Here is a 12,843-nt window from a genome sequence, read left to right on the forward strand (position 1 = left end):
TGCTGCCTTCATTTTCCATTTCCTGTGGGGTTTTTTTATTGATGGAAAAGGAAGATCCGTTTTCCTCCCTGATGTGATAAGCATGTTTTGCCGAGTGTCTGCACGATTCTCCAGCTGCTGTTTAATCTGTCTTCTGGGGCTGTCTGTCCGTATAACTTTATATTTCCTCCCGTATCTAACTGCTGGTTTCCAAGCTCCTAATGCTGCCTGTCTTTGATGCCTTTGTCTTTATTTGACTCAGGTCCTCCTCTGCTCCCTTTCACTTGCTTTTTTTCTGTGCCATTCTTCCCCTGGCTGCCCTGTCTAAAACCAGGCCCTAGAGAGACAGAAAGAATACCTTGCCTGCCTCAGGAATGAGCGCGATACGCTCCGAGAGGAGCCTGCTGCCCCGCAGGAGACGGTGAACGCGGGAGAGGTACGTCCGCGGTCGCCTGGGGTTCCTGGCCCTCAGTGCGGTGGTCCTTCCTGTGTCCCGTCCTCTTTCCTGGCATGAGTACGAACCTCCGCGATTGTTCTTCAGTCCAGTGTGGTTGGTTTAAGTCATTTCTTCTACAGAGCTGTATTCCGTGTAACTAGCTCTAGCCAGGCGTACCTGTGGTAAACCTGTGCTCACAGAGTCGCGCCACAGCACGCTGCTTCCGTGGGGGCCGCCTTTGTGACGGTGTGTTTCCTTTCCCACAGAAACACGGCTTAGTTATAATTCCCGACGGCACTCCCAATGGTGATGTCAATCATGAGCCAGTGGTTGGAGCCATCACCGTGGTGTCTCAGGAAGCTGCTCAGGTCTTGGAGTCGGCAGGAGAAGGGCCGCTAGGTAAGGCACTGGTCGTTGTGTGGACTGAATTAAGGTTACCTTATTAGACTCCAGCCTGTTCATATCCCATCCTGAAAAACAAAAACAGCCCTGGCCAGATAGCTCGGTTGGTAAAAGCATCATCTTGAAGCACAAAGTTTGCTGGTTCAATCCCCAGTCAGTGCACATACAGGAACAGATTGATGTCCCCCCCCCCCCCCTTTTCGTCTCTCTAAAGTCAATAAAATAAACATTAAAAAAAAATAGAAAAATAAAGACAACAAGGACAGTCTGAGCCTTATCTAGATTCTTCTCTTTTTTTGTGAGAGGAGGAGATTCAGAGAGACAGACTCCCGCATGTGCCGGACTGGGATCCACCCAGCATGCCCAGCAGGGGGCGATGCTCTGCCCATCTGGGGTGTTGCTCTGTTGCAACCAGAGCCATTTTTTAGCGCCTTAGGCAGAGGCCATGGAGCCATCCTCAGCACTCAAAGCAAACTCCCTCAGCCAATCCAGCCATGACTGCAGGAGGGAAAGAGAGAGAGGAGGGGTAGAGAAGCAGATGGTCACTTCTCCTGTATGCCCTGACCAGGAATCGAACCTGGGACTTCCACAAGCCAGGCTGACACTCTACTACTGAGCCAAGCGTCCAGGGCCTAGATTCTTAATAGGAAGAAATGTGGGCATATTGTCTTTAGATATCCTTGGGATATGACCTTGGGAAACAAGCATTTGGGTCATTCATTGTAAGTCCTTTGGATAGAAGCACTGTGGGTATTTCCCATTGCTTTTTCAAGTAAATACAAACTTCCTGCATCCCAGGGGAGCCCTGGGCTGGTAGGCGACTTTCCAAGTTTGTTTTCTTTCTTGAGCATCTGTTTATGTTCTGCTACTTATCCAGGATTCTTGCAGCTCTTTGCCACCTCATTTCTTAAGGCAGGAAACAGATGACCAAGAAGGTAGATATCAGAGGAGCGTTAATTCTAAATCAGGGCTTCTGAGCCTCTTAATGTCTAAGCCTCTTAACAGCTAAGCCTCTTAAATGTAACCCTTTGAGAATCTAGTGACACCTGTCAGGAAACCACACAGAGGCCCACCAGTTGCCTCCAGTAAATCTGTTCCCTTTGTTTCAGCCTCTCTCAGTCCCAACCCCAACTCCTGTCTCTGTTCCAAAGTTCGTTTCCCCTGCCTGCCCAGGGCGTGATTAAGCCTGTGGGAGCATCTTAGGCATTTGTGTTTTCTGTGTATTGGTGAGAGCCTGCAAAATTTTGAAACAGGGAAATGATATTTATACTTTGGTTTGTCTTTAAGTGGAAAATCACTGCTCTTCCGAGCAAATACTGTGTCTACTGCCCTGAATAATTAAGTACTTTTCCTTAACACCACTAAAGCCTTCATGTCTTGATAGAGCTGTGAGTTGTTTATCAGATGATATTGTTTTTTTAATTCGTATAATTATTTTTAATTGTTTATATACTGCATCATTACAAATTTGGTTTACAGCCTCTTTTATTTGTTTCAGATGTAAGGCTACGAAAACTTGCTGGAGAGAAGGAAGAGCTCCTGTCACAGGTAAAGGCTTCCTTCTGTTGGAAGACAGTGTTGATTGTGACCGACTGTATCACGTGGCAAAATGTCATTCGCAAGCAATGGTGCACTGGAAAAGGAGTGCTTATTTTAAATATCAGAACTCAAGATCTCAAGGATAAAAAGATAATTCACACTTGACCTCTGTTGTTTCCTGGTCTTTAAAGAAATATTAGAGCACACAGTTTGAGGGTCGATCAGTTCTCCAGAGCTTGTTCTGAAGACAGAGAGCTCTGCCCAGCTCCTGCACCATCCCCCTGACCGTTCCTCCTCGGTGCTGTTAGCTGACTTTTGGTGTGGACTGTTTCGTGTTTATTTGTACATCACATGCTTGTGTTGCGCCTCGATTGTTCTGTTTTGCGTGCTCTCTCGCCGTCCATCTATGGAGGGTGAGCACTTAGCTTTCTTTTGTCCCCTGTCCCCATCACACACGTATCACTTCCCCATCCCCACATCCGCCTGCGACAGGAGCGGTTCATTCCAGTCTGTGTCTGTTGTTAGGACTCGGTAAACAGCTCACAGCAGAGCCAGGGAGCATCCTAGGGTTGCCTTTCATCTCTTCCGTAACTATTTCCGCAGAGTTAATATCGTAGTTTTTCTTTTCATTTGCTTGCTTTTCTGTGTGTTTATTACTAACTTAGCTGCACACTTTCCAGCGGTAGCTTAAATCGTCTCAGTGTTTCCAGATGCATGGAGTCGTCTGTCAGTTCCATCCTTTTGGTTCTTGGAGCCAGCCTCGCCTCGCCTCGCCTCGCCCGCCCTGGACCGGAGGGCCCGTTCCCTCAGCACAGAGCCCTGCCCACCCTCACCACCCTCACCGTCTTCCAGGCTCCCTCTGCCTGCGGGGTGGGGCCTTCCCCGCCTGTGCTGATGCCCTCCTCCCCTTTATTCATGTTCTCCCTGAGAAAGGGGTGTGGGCTGGAAATTCTTCTGAACTCTGGAGGCCTGAACATGTCTTCTTATACCCTCTTAGCTGATTTAACAGTTTGGGTGTAGAAGTCTCTTTTCTTCTCTTCTTTGGAAATTGCTTCATTGTCTTTTGGCTTCCAGTATGGCTGTTGAGAATTTCAAGGACATTTTGTTTTTCATCTTTTGTATGTGCCCCTTCGTCCTCTCTGGAAGTTTGTGTCATATTCTTCCTATGTTCCGAGATTTCACAGCGATGTGGTTTGGACTTTTCATGCACGGTACGAGCCTGTCAATTCTAGGAGTTCCTGTTTCAGTTCTGGGAAGTTTTCCTGAATGATTTTCTCCCTTCCCATGTTCTGTGTTCTCTCTTCTGGAAACTCCTGCGTAGTCATTCAAACGTTGAATGAGATTTCACTATTGAACAGGCGCTATTCTAGGCACTTGGGATATTTCAGTGAACAAATCAGTTAAAAAAATTCCTGCCCCATTGGCTTTACATTGTAGTGGCAGGAGAGCAGGCAGTAAACAAGTATAATTAAGAAGTAAGCGATGCGGTATGTGAGGCTGGTGCGAATGCCGCTTTGTCTGCAGCCGCAGTAAGCCGCACCGTGTGCAGGAGAGTGAGGATGGACCGGGGTTAGACTGGAGGAGGAGGTTTTTGTTTTTCCTTTATATTGAATTTATTGGGGTGACGGTGTTTAACCAAAGTATACAGGTATTAGAGGCACAGTTCTACAACACACCATCTGTATACTGTGTTGGGTGTTCGCCACCCCAGATCTGGGTCGGGAGGTTTGAGAGGGCCTCCAGGAAGACGTCAAGCACGGGGGAGAGAAGTGGCTGCAGTGGGTTACAGGTGCCAGTGGGGTCAGAGAGAATGACCTGGAAAGTTCTGGAATAGTGGCTAGAAGATACATAGATCGGCTGTAGGGATTACAGTTATCTAATGAAGAGACAGAGTACATGACTGGGAGTGGCTGAGGACAATAAGGGCCAGTGGCACGATCCTGGGAGAGGAGGTGTTCCGGAAACTGAGGTTTCAGTTGTAGGAGAAATCCTCTACTTAGGTGTATTTTGAAATTGCCAAGAATTTAGACAGGAGTCGTTCCGAGGGGGGGCAAGACAGGAGCTGAAATAGTGAAGAGAGTGGGGTGGTGGCAACGGTGCGGGTGCTCAGTACACATCCTTCGAGGGGATGAGACCAGGAACGGGAGTGTTAGGGAGGGTAGAGGAATAGTTCGGCTCCAGCTCGGAAAGCGAGAGGACACACCCATTCCTCTTTCAGGCTGCACAGCAAGAGGGCTGAGAAGTAAATAGTGCCTGAGAGGGCTGGAGAAAGAGGACTCCATCAGAGCCCTAGGGTACCGGCGGGCTTGGGGAAGAGACTGAGGATAGGGGCTTTGCTGGTGATGGAATGGAAATCCACAGGGCACAGTGGACGGGGTTCAGGCTTGGAAGAAGATGAGGAGGTGGGGACAAAGCAGGGACTGTACCCAGCCTTCTGGGGAAGAGTGCAGAGGTTTGACCCTTTAGAGATGGGGTAATGAGATTAGTCTCATTCCCTCAAGGCAGATTGATGAGACCCTGTATGTGTTGAAAGGGGACAGGTGTCTGGGAAGCATGGGTTTAGTCCCCATGCAGAGCTTGCCCTTTCTCCACTGGGGGAGTGCTGCCCCTGGACCCCTGCTGATGGAGTCAGGACACAGCTGGGGAAGCGACCTGGAACTCAGCATGCAGACTCGCCCTTGGCCCTTGGTGAAGGTCGAAGAAGGCAGGGGAGGCTTTGTCTTGGTCCCAGCGGTGGCTCCCTGTGTGTGTGTGTGTGTGTGTGTGTGTGTGTGTGTGGCAACTTGGTCTTCTGAGTCGTGCTTGCCGAGATGGGAAGAGTTGGGCGTTGGAAATGGCTGGTTTCTGAAGGACGGGACGTAGACCTCTACACAGATGCTCCAGCTTCTTGTTTCTCTCTTGTCTGTCTGTCTCTGGCTTGTTCTCTTCTGTCTGCAGTCTGTTTCCTTCCGGGTGCTCTTTCCCGTGTGCTCATCGTCTTCAGTGTAGGAGCGGGGCACTAAGTGCCCAGGGCAGCCAGAGGTGTGAAGGTTGAGTGGCTGGGTGTTTCCCCGGAACCTTCAATGTAGGGATGTCGGTCTTTTCTTTTAGGCTAGTCAGAGACTTCTACAGATACCCTCCAGTCTTCTGCCTGGGGGCTGGCCCCGTGTCAGCCTTCTGGGCCTGAGTGGACCGGCGGCACCAGAGTCCAGTATATTTCTGTTCACCTGGTCTCGTTTGCCACATGTGGGGCTCCTGTCTCCACTGAGCCTTGTTTTTTTCTTCCACTAGATTCCCTTTTGATTTTATTTTTTAGCTGCTTTATTTTGCAAAATAAAAAAACCCAATTTATTAGGGTGTGGTGGGTATAGAAGAAGCTGCACATACTTCAAGTGTACAAATATACGTATCTGCATTGTTTCCTGAAGGCTGTCTTAACAAACTAGCACAGACTGGGGCTTGAGCACGACAGGATGTACTGTCTGTGTGTGGAGATGAGAGGCCAAGGCTGTGTTAGCCCCGTGCTGGTTCCTTCCGAGGCCTGTGACAGGGCATCTGCCCGTGCTTCTCTGCCCGCTGCTGGTGGTTTGCTGTCGTCTTTGGCATTCTTCAGCTGATAGATGGCACTCTCTGTGTCTTCACGTCGTCTTTCCTCTGTGCCTGTCTCTTCATCTGGAATTCTTTTGTAAGGACGCCAGTCATGTTGGATTAGGGATCCTCTCTGTTCGAGTCTGACCTCTTCTCAGCTTAACTCATTGCATCTGCATTGACCCTGTTTACAAATAAGGTCACATTCTGAGGATTTCAACATATGAGTTTTGGGGGTGGGGGGGAACAGAATTCAACTCTTAACAATACCTGTGAAATGATGCCACTGTCTACAGAGTGAAACTATTCATGACGTCCCAAAGTTTGCTCGTCCCTTTGTAAACGTTCCCTCCTGCACCCCCCCCCTCCCCGTGTCCAGGCAGCTGTGGCTCTGCTTTCTGTCACAGTACCTTAGTTTGCACCTTCTGGAGTTTGATGTGCTTGGAGTATTTCTCTCACACCCTTCCTCTGAGATTCCGCCATGTCGCTGCATGTGTCAGTAGACCTTCCCTTGAGTTCGCTGAGGAGTGATTTCACTGTATAGAAGCCCCACAATTTGTTTATCCTTCTGTTGCTGGACATCGGATTATTTTTCATTTTGGCTATTATGAATAAGCTACTCTGAATATCTTTAATTTGGGGTAAAAATAAGGATTATGTAGCCAAACTAAAAAATATATTTCTAGTTATTTTTTATATAGAAAATTTTCTAAATAAGAATATTAACCTAACTCCAAAAGAAAACCAAGCCATCTAACTACCCCTAGAATTTCCATTTTGAATAAAGGTAATGAAAAGTGCTGTTCCAATATCCCACACAAGAACAAACTAAAGCTAGTTTTATGGGTTGCCTGGTCCTAGAGCTCGCTCCTTTTGATACTTGTCCGTAGCTTCTAGCACCTTTGGCTGTGGGTCCCCTAGTGGGACTCGCCGGAAATCATTGCCGAGTGCACGGTTGTGCCGAGGATCTGCCTCCCCCTGCGGCTGGCCGCGGGCTCGGCACCTGCCTCCTGTCCCAGGAGGGACCTTGCCGAGCGCCCTTGTTTCTCCCCAGGTTAGGAAACTGAAGCTGCAGCTGGAGGAGGAGCGGCAGAAGTACTCCCGGGGCGACGGCACGGCGGGCGGCGACCTGGCCGGACTGCAGAACGGCTCGGACCTGCAGTTCATCGAGATGCAGAGTAGGTGCTGGGGGCGGGCGGCCCCAGTCTGCACGTGGACCATGGCCTCTAGGAGTGGGGGTGTGAGCTGGCCGCTAGTGCCTGACAGCTGACATTTGCAAGAAGAACTGTTACAGGGATTGTTGGTCCTCTGCTGGGTCACGAGAACGGTGCTGGTCAGTAACGGGGCTGGACGGAAGCTTCTGCCAGCCGGTGTACTTCCGGGCATGCTGTGGGCGCTCGTCCCCTCTGGTCAAAGTGACTTCTAGCTTTTTGTGAAGAGTGACATCCTAATACTGGGTCTTCCATATCCATGTCAGCTTTAAGCTTCCAGGAAGCACCCTTCCTAATTATAATTTTTTGTGTGGAATTTATTAGATGGAATTTAAAAGGCAGCCACAACATGTCTATTCAGTTTACCTAAATTATTTGTCTTTCTCCCCTCCTCCTTTTGACCTCATATTATTTCAAAATGCCTACTGTATTCACAGTAATTCCCATAGTAGGAACAACTCAGAAGGCATTCGTGTATAGTTAGATACTGTATAAGTAAGTCACTGACGGGAGACTTTTATGTCTCCAATTTGAATAGTGGCATTTCTGATAACTTACATTAAAATATTGGTTATTCCATGACCTTTTCATCTAAATATTCTGAGTTAGGCTAAATATAAAAGTCTCCTTAGATTAAGGCTTATTAATGCCATTAATACCAACTTTTGAGGTTAGTATTGTATCCTTTATTGTCTATCAGTTACAACCCTGGTGATGCTTACTGGTGAATATTTTATTCTAGAAATGTCATTTTGGCATGGAGGGTCGATGAAGGGGCATGGAGGGACATGACAAGAGGTAGGCTGACTAGTTAGAAGGCTGTGATGGTGAGCTGAACCTCTACAATGACTGTCACAGTCTGAGAGGGGACTGGCCCACAGCAGCCCAGTCAGAAGGAACCATACTGAGGGACGGACACGCATCTGTGCGGAGTGCTTGCGGGCGCAGGAGGCGTCAGCTGGTGTTTGTGGAAGGCAGGGAGAAGTCCCAGCTGGAGCCGGACGGGGAGGTGAGCTGAGCAGGCCCGGGGAACGCCGGGCCGGGCTGGTAGACAGAAGCAGGCCGCTCCCTTGCACCAGAAAGTCAAGAAAGGAATCTGGTAACGGGTTTGGACACTGCCACGGCTGTGCAGCGCGGTGTATGGAATGGAATTTCAAAACATAGATAAAATGGCTGAGATGAAGGACTTAGACTTTTGAAAAAGGAAGGAATGGGTGTGTAGAGTGAGAAGGAAACAGCACATGTTGATAAGTTGCTGGGGATGAAGGACTGAAAAACTAGACCCAGAAGCTTCTGTGTTAGAGCCCAGGAATAGGGATCGTTCTGACTCTGAGGACGGCTTCCGGGGAGGGGTTCATAACCCCATTTCTCTTAGGGTGACAGCAACTAGCATTTAGAACAGCCTCTTACACTGAAGATACTTAGGGAGTTGCAACCTCCGTTATGTGGAGCAGCACAGAAGTCCCTGAGTTAGGGGGTTGTAACCTCCGTTATGTGGAGCAGCACAGAAGTCCCTGAGTTAGGGAGCTGTAACCTCCGTTATGTGGAGCAGCACAGAAGTCCCTGAGTTAGGGAGCTGTAACCTCCGTTATGTGGAGCAGCACAGAAGTCCCTGAGTTAGGGGGTTGTAACCTCCGTTATGTGGAGCAGCACAGAAGTCCCTGAGTTAGGGGGTTGTAACCTCCGTTATGTGGAGCAGCACAGAAGTCCCTGAGTTAGGTGGCTGTAACCTCCGTTATGTGGAGCAGCACAGAAGTCCCTGAGTTAGGGACTTGTAACCTCCGTTATGTGGAGCAGCACAGAAGTCCCTGAGTTAGGGGGTTGTAACCTCCGTTATGTGGAGCAGCACAGAAGTCCCTGAGTTAGGTGGTTGTAACCTCCGTTATGTGGAGCAGCACAGAAGTCCCTGAGTTAGGGGGTTGTAACCTCCGTTATGTGGAGCAGCACAGAAGTCCCTGAGTTAGGGAGTTGTAACCTCCGTTATGTGGAGCAGCACAGAAGTCCCTGAGTTAGGTGGGTTGTAACCTCCGTTATGTGGAACAGCACAGAAGTCCCTGAGTTAGGGGGTTGTAACCTTAGGTAGATCCTAGTTGGAGCGCATGCAGAAGTCTGTCTCTGCCTCCCCGCCTCTCATTTAATTTAAAAAAGAAAAAGGCTAGACAGGGCCCCTCTTTTTGCATACCTATATAATATTAAGAAAAGCATGATAAATATTGTAAAAGAATGCAAACAAAATCCAACATGGGAAGAGAAGTTAACTAAAGAGAGTCATGAAGGAGGTGATAATTGAGCATAACCTTGGAGGATGGTTAAGACTTAAATCAGAGATGGGGAGCAAGGGGTACTTGGGGGTATGGGGGAGAAGGACTGGGCGGTGGGAAGGTGCAGGCCTAGGGTCCAGGAAAATGGAGGGCCTAGTTCTGTGAGCACAGAGACTCCCTGGGCCACAGGGCTGCAGAGAGGCTGCAAGGGCTCCTTGCTCAACGCTCTACCTACACACATGGGTGAAGAGGGAACCTCCTTCTAACTCCTGACCCAAGGCACTGTTTGTTACAAGTGCTAGAGCTTCTTGTAGCATCCAGTTCCCAGGGTGCTGGAGATGCTATGGTTGCTCTGGGTGCCTTTGTCTTAGCCTGCGTGGTCCTCTGCTATGCTGCGGAGGATGTTACTGCCTGGCGGGTCACACCTTCACCTCTGAGCAGTGATTCATTTTTCTCTTCTGTTCTAGGAGATGCTAACAGACAAATTAGTGAATACAAATTTAAGCTTTCAAAAGCAGAACAGGACATAACCACCATGGAGCAAAGTGTAAGTACTTATTTTAATGGTACCAAGTGATTGAAATGCTCTTCAAACACCTCCACTTCCTGCATCTAAGAGGCCAACACTGGGCTGCCTGTCCGCTCGGGTCTCTGGACGAGCTCCACCCTAAAGTGAAAGAGCCAGCAGACAACACCTGGCAGGGATGTCACATCGCCTTCTGTTTTCTGTCACAATATAGAAGACTGGAGCTGTAATTCTGTCTTTTGTAGATATTTCGTGAGAATTCAGGAAGATCATAGTTTATAACAAAATGCCTTACTGTAATTTCAAAATGTCTAAAAACTTTCCATTCACCGAGTATCCTCCTACGATGTTATTTGGCACTTAAACAACATGGTCATCATAAAAGTTAACATGGGAAATTGGCCTGTAATGATTCTCCAGCTGTAATCCTTTGGGGACCTTTCTTGATTTATAAATAGCAGTTGGGTTCTGAGAGGACCTATGACTCACCCTAAGGGGACCCGTCAGTGTTAGATTACTTGGCATTTTGATGACATTGTATTTCCATCTGGGCTGCAAACACATGCTGGCTCCCAGTGCCCAGTACGGAGGCGTGTTGTCCCGTTACAGATCGGCCGGCTGGAGGGGCAGGTGCTGCGGTACCGAACCGCGGCCGAGAACGCCGAGAAGGTGGAGGACGAACTGAAGGCAGAAAAGAGGAAGCTGCAGCGAGAGGTACTTGTGGAAGGTGCTTCCTGGAAAAGTCCTGGAGAGAAAAGCCCTCCAGAAGTAAACGCGCTGTCGCAGCAGGAATTGAACCCTCGGTGCAGTCTGAGGGAAACAGCAGTGGAGTCACTCCTTTGTGTTGGATTTTGACCTGCACAGTGACTGCCATTTGCTTTTATGTTTTGGTCAGTTAATGAGTGAAGAGGTAGTTTTTATTGTTGTCTGAGCTCGGGTCTGTTTCTCTGACGTCTGTAAGTCCTGTCTGCGAGTAATACTCAGCATCCCAGGTGAGCAGCACGCTCACAGCGGCTGACTGAGAAAAAGCTAGGCTGTGGGACCCAGTGCAAGGCTGTTGAGTTAGCAGTGCGCATTTCCCAGAAAGCTGAAACTAAAGTAGTGCCGGGTTTTGTTTCTGACGCTGTCAAGTGACCGAGTTCTTCCTGTCTCCAGTTACGAACAGCACTGGACAAGATCGAGGAGATGGAGATGACCAACAGCCACCTGGCCAAGCGGCTGGAGAAGATGAAGGCCAACAGGACGGCGCTGCTGGCCCAGCAGTAGGGCCCCAGCCGGAGGCATGGACTTGCACCTGTTGACAAGCCCCTTTCAGTACTGTTTGAGTTTTGTCATTAATCTAGCCACCTTTGTATTTTATAATTTATGAGAGAATGAAATAGGTTTGAATCTTCATGAATGAACACATTGGATTTTGTTTGTAGTTTAATTCTAGACTAAGAACTGGTCCTTTTTTTCTTTTTAAATTCCGCAACGTTAAAATCAAGTTTACTCACCATTCTCTCCAGCTGCCTCGGTGACTGGGCACCCGGAGGCGTGGCCCGGGTCCGGGAGGACAGCGGCTCTGTGAGTGCCCGCTGGGACCCTTGCTGGAGACCTCAGAAAAAACACAAGTGCCTTCTCCACAGTGCGACCCAGACGTCAGCGATCTCCAGTGCTCAGAGACATTACCCTTCGTATCGGATAGCATTTATATTTTAGTGAAGAAACAGGTTCACAGGTGGGGAATATATTTCACTAAAATTTATATGTTTGGAGGAAAAAGCCTTTCTTTTGTAAAATATTTAAATTTATATGAGAAAATGTTAGAAAAAGATACGGGGAGTGTATATAAAACGTGCTTTATTGCATGGGGCAGAGAAGTCCAAGGCCTAATACTCTTCAAGTGTAAGAGTCGAGTCCTTAGTCTTCAATATCAATTGTGCTGTATCTTTTAAGGTATTTCATCTGCTGCTTCTTTGTGGAATGAAACCTCAGACAAGCCCAGTTTGGGGGGGGGGGGCAGGGCAGGCAGGCGGGACATCTGCCTGAAGATTCTATTAAACACACCCTTTTGCTGACCAGAGTTGGCTACTGACACATTCATTTTGTTAGAGGAGCCTTTAAACAAATCATGGCAACCATGGCTTGTCCTGCCCCTTCTTTTCTCTCCTTCCTGAGGGAAACTCTGGAATACAGAATTTGTTCAAGAATTTTAGTTTCATCTTTAAACATATCGAGTTCAAGAGGTTTCCTATCATTGAATGTAGCCATGTTGTAGGATTTATGGTTCTCTTTTGCTGAGTCAGGGTGGTTTTATGGAAATGATTATTGTCTCTTCAGTGTGTTTACACACACACACTAAATTGGGAAAAGTGTAGTAAGTCAAGGCCACATGAGAATCAAATTAGACCAGAACCTAGATAATAAAGGAAACTCAAATGTGAATATAAATTATTCTGTTGTTTAGAGTATTTAGCCCTTTGTTTTTGAAATACGGAAACCGACCTTTTGAACTAAGATGATTTCCCAGTTGAGGGCAGTGGCGTGTTCTGAAATGCGTATTTATCCCAGACTCCCACAGCTGGACCCAACAGACAGTGCGGTCCGGCTCTTGCAGCCTTGGAAACCCCTCTTCCTCTTCACCATGGTCCCTCCCCGGCTCAAACCCTCTCACTTCTGAGATGCCCAGATCTCCTTTTTGGAAGTTCTCAGTGTTCGAGTCTGACCTGGTCCCTTTTGTAGCACAACAAATACGTCTGTCTGTGGTCCCAGTCTTTTCCACGTGGAGTGGCTCCTTCTTGAGACGGTCGTGTTCTGCTCTAACAGAACGTTCTTCACTGAATCATGTAACCTGGATTTTACCTCAAAAATAGGCATTCTCCCTCCCTGTGCTGACTGGACATTTCTATTAATGCAGGTTAATATTAAAGTAGCTTATTT

General features: G+C 48.1%; 1 protein-coding gene across 17 annotated transcripts in view; it reads left to right on the forward strand.

The window, feature by feature from the left end:
* Window positions 1-11,984, forward strand: part of LRRFIP2 (LRR binding FLII interacting protein 2) — a 109,239-nt gene extending 97,255 nt beyond the window's left edge. For 13 of the 17 annotated variants that reach the window (XM_066350368.1, XM_066350374.1, XM_066350371.1 and 10 more), the window contains 7 exons: window positions 314-415; window positions 682-814; window positions 2,316-2,365; window positions 6,978-7,101; window positions 9,863-9,942; window positions 10,531-10,635; window positions 11,077-11,984. In XM_066350368.1, coding sequence (XP_066206465.1) covers window positions 314-415; window positions 682-814; window positions 2,316-2,365; window positions 6,978-7,101; window positions 9,863-9,942; window positions 10,531-10,635; window positions 11,077-11,187 — 705 coding nt within the window. In that variant the 3' untranslated portion in view covers window positions 11,188-11,984. The remainder of the gene's footprint in view (window positions 1-313; window positions 416-681; window positions 815-2,315; window positions 2,366-6,977; window positions 7,102-9,862; window positions 9,943-10,530; window positions 10,636-11,076) is intronic. The other 4 variants (XM_066350377.1, XM_066350378.1, XM_066350384.1 and 1 more) reach the window with 1 other exon arrangement.
* Window positions 11,985-12,843: the final 859 nt, after the last annotated feature.

The sequence above is a fragment of the Saccopteryx leptura genome, chromosome 10, assembly GCF_036850995.1.
Source record: "Saccopteryx leptura isolate mSacLep1 chromosome 10, mSacLep1_pri_phased_curated, whole genome shotgun sequence".
NCBI lineage: Eukaryota > Metazoa > Chordata > Mammalia > Chiroptera > Emballonuridae > Saccopteryx > Saccopteryx leptura.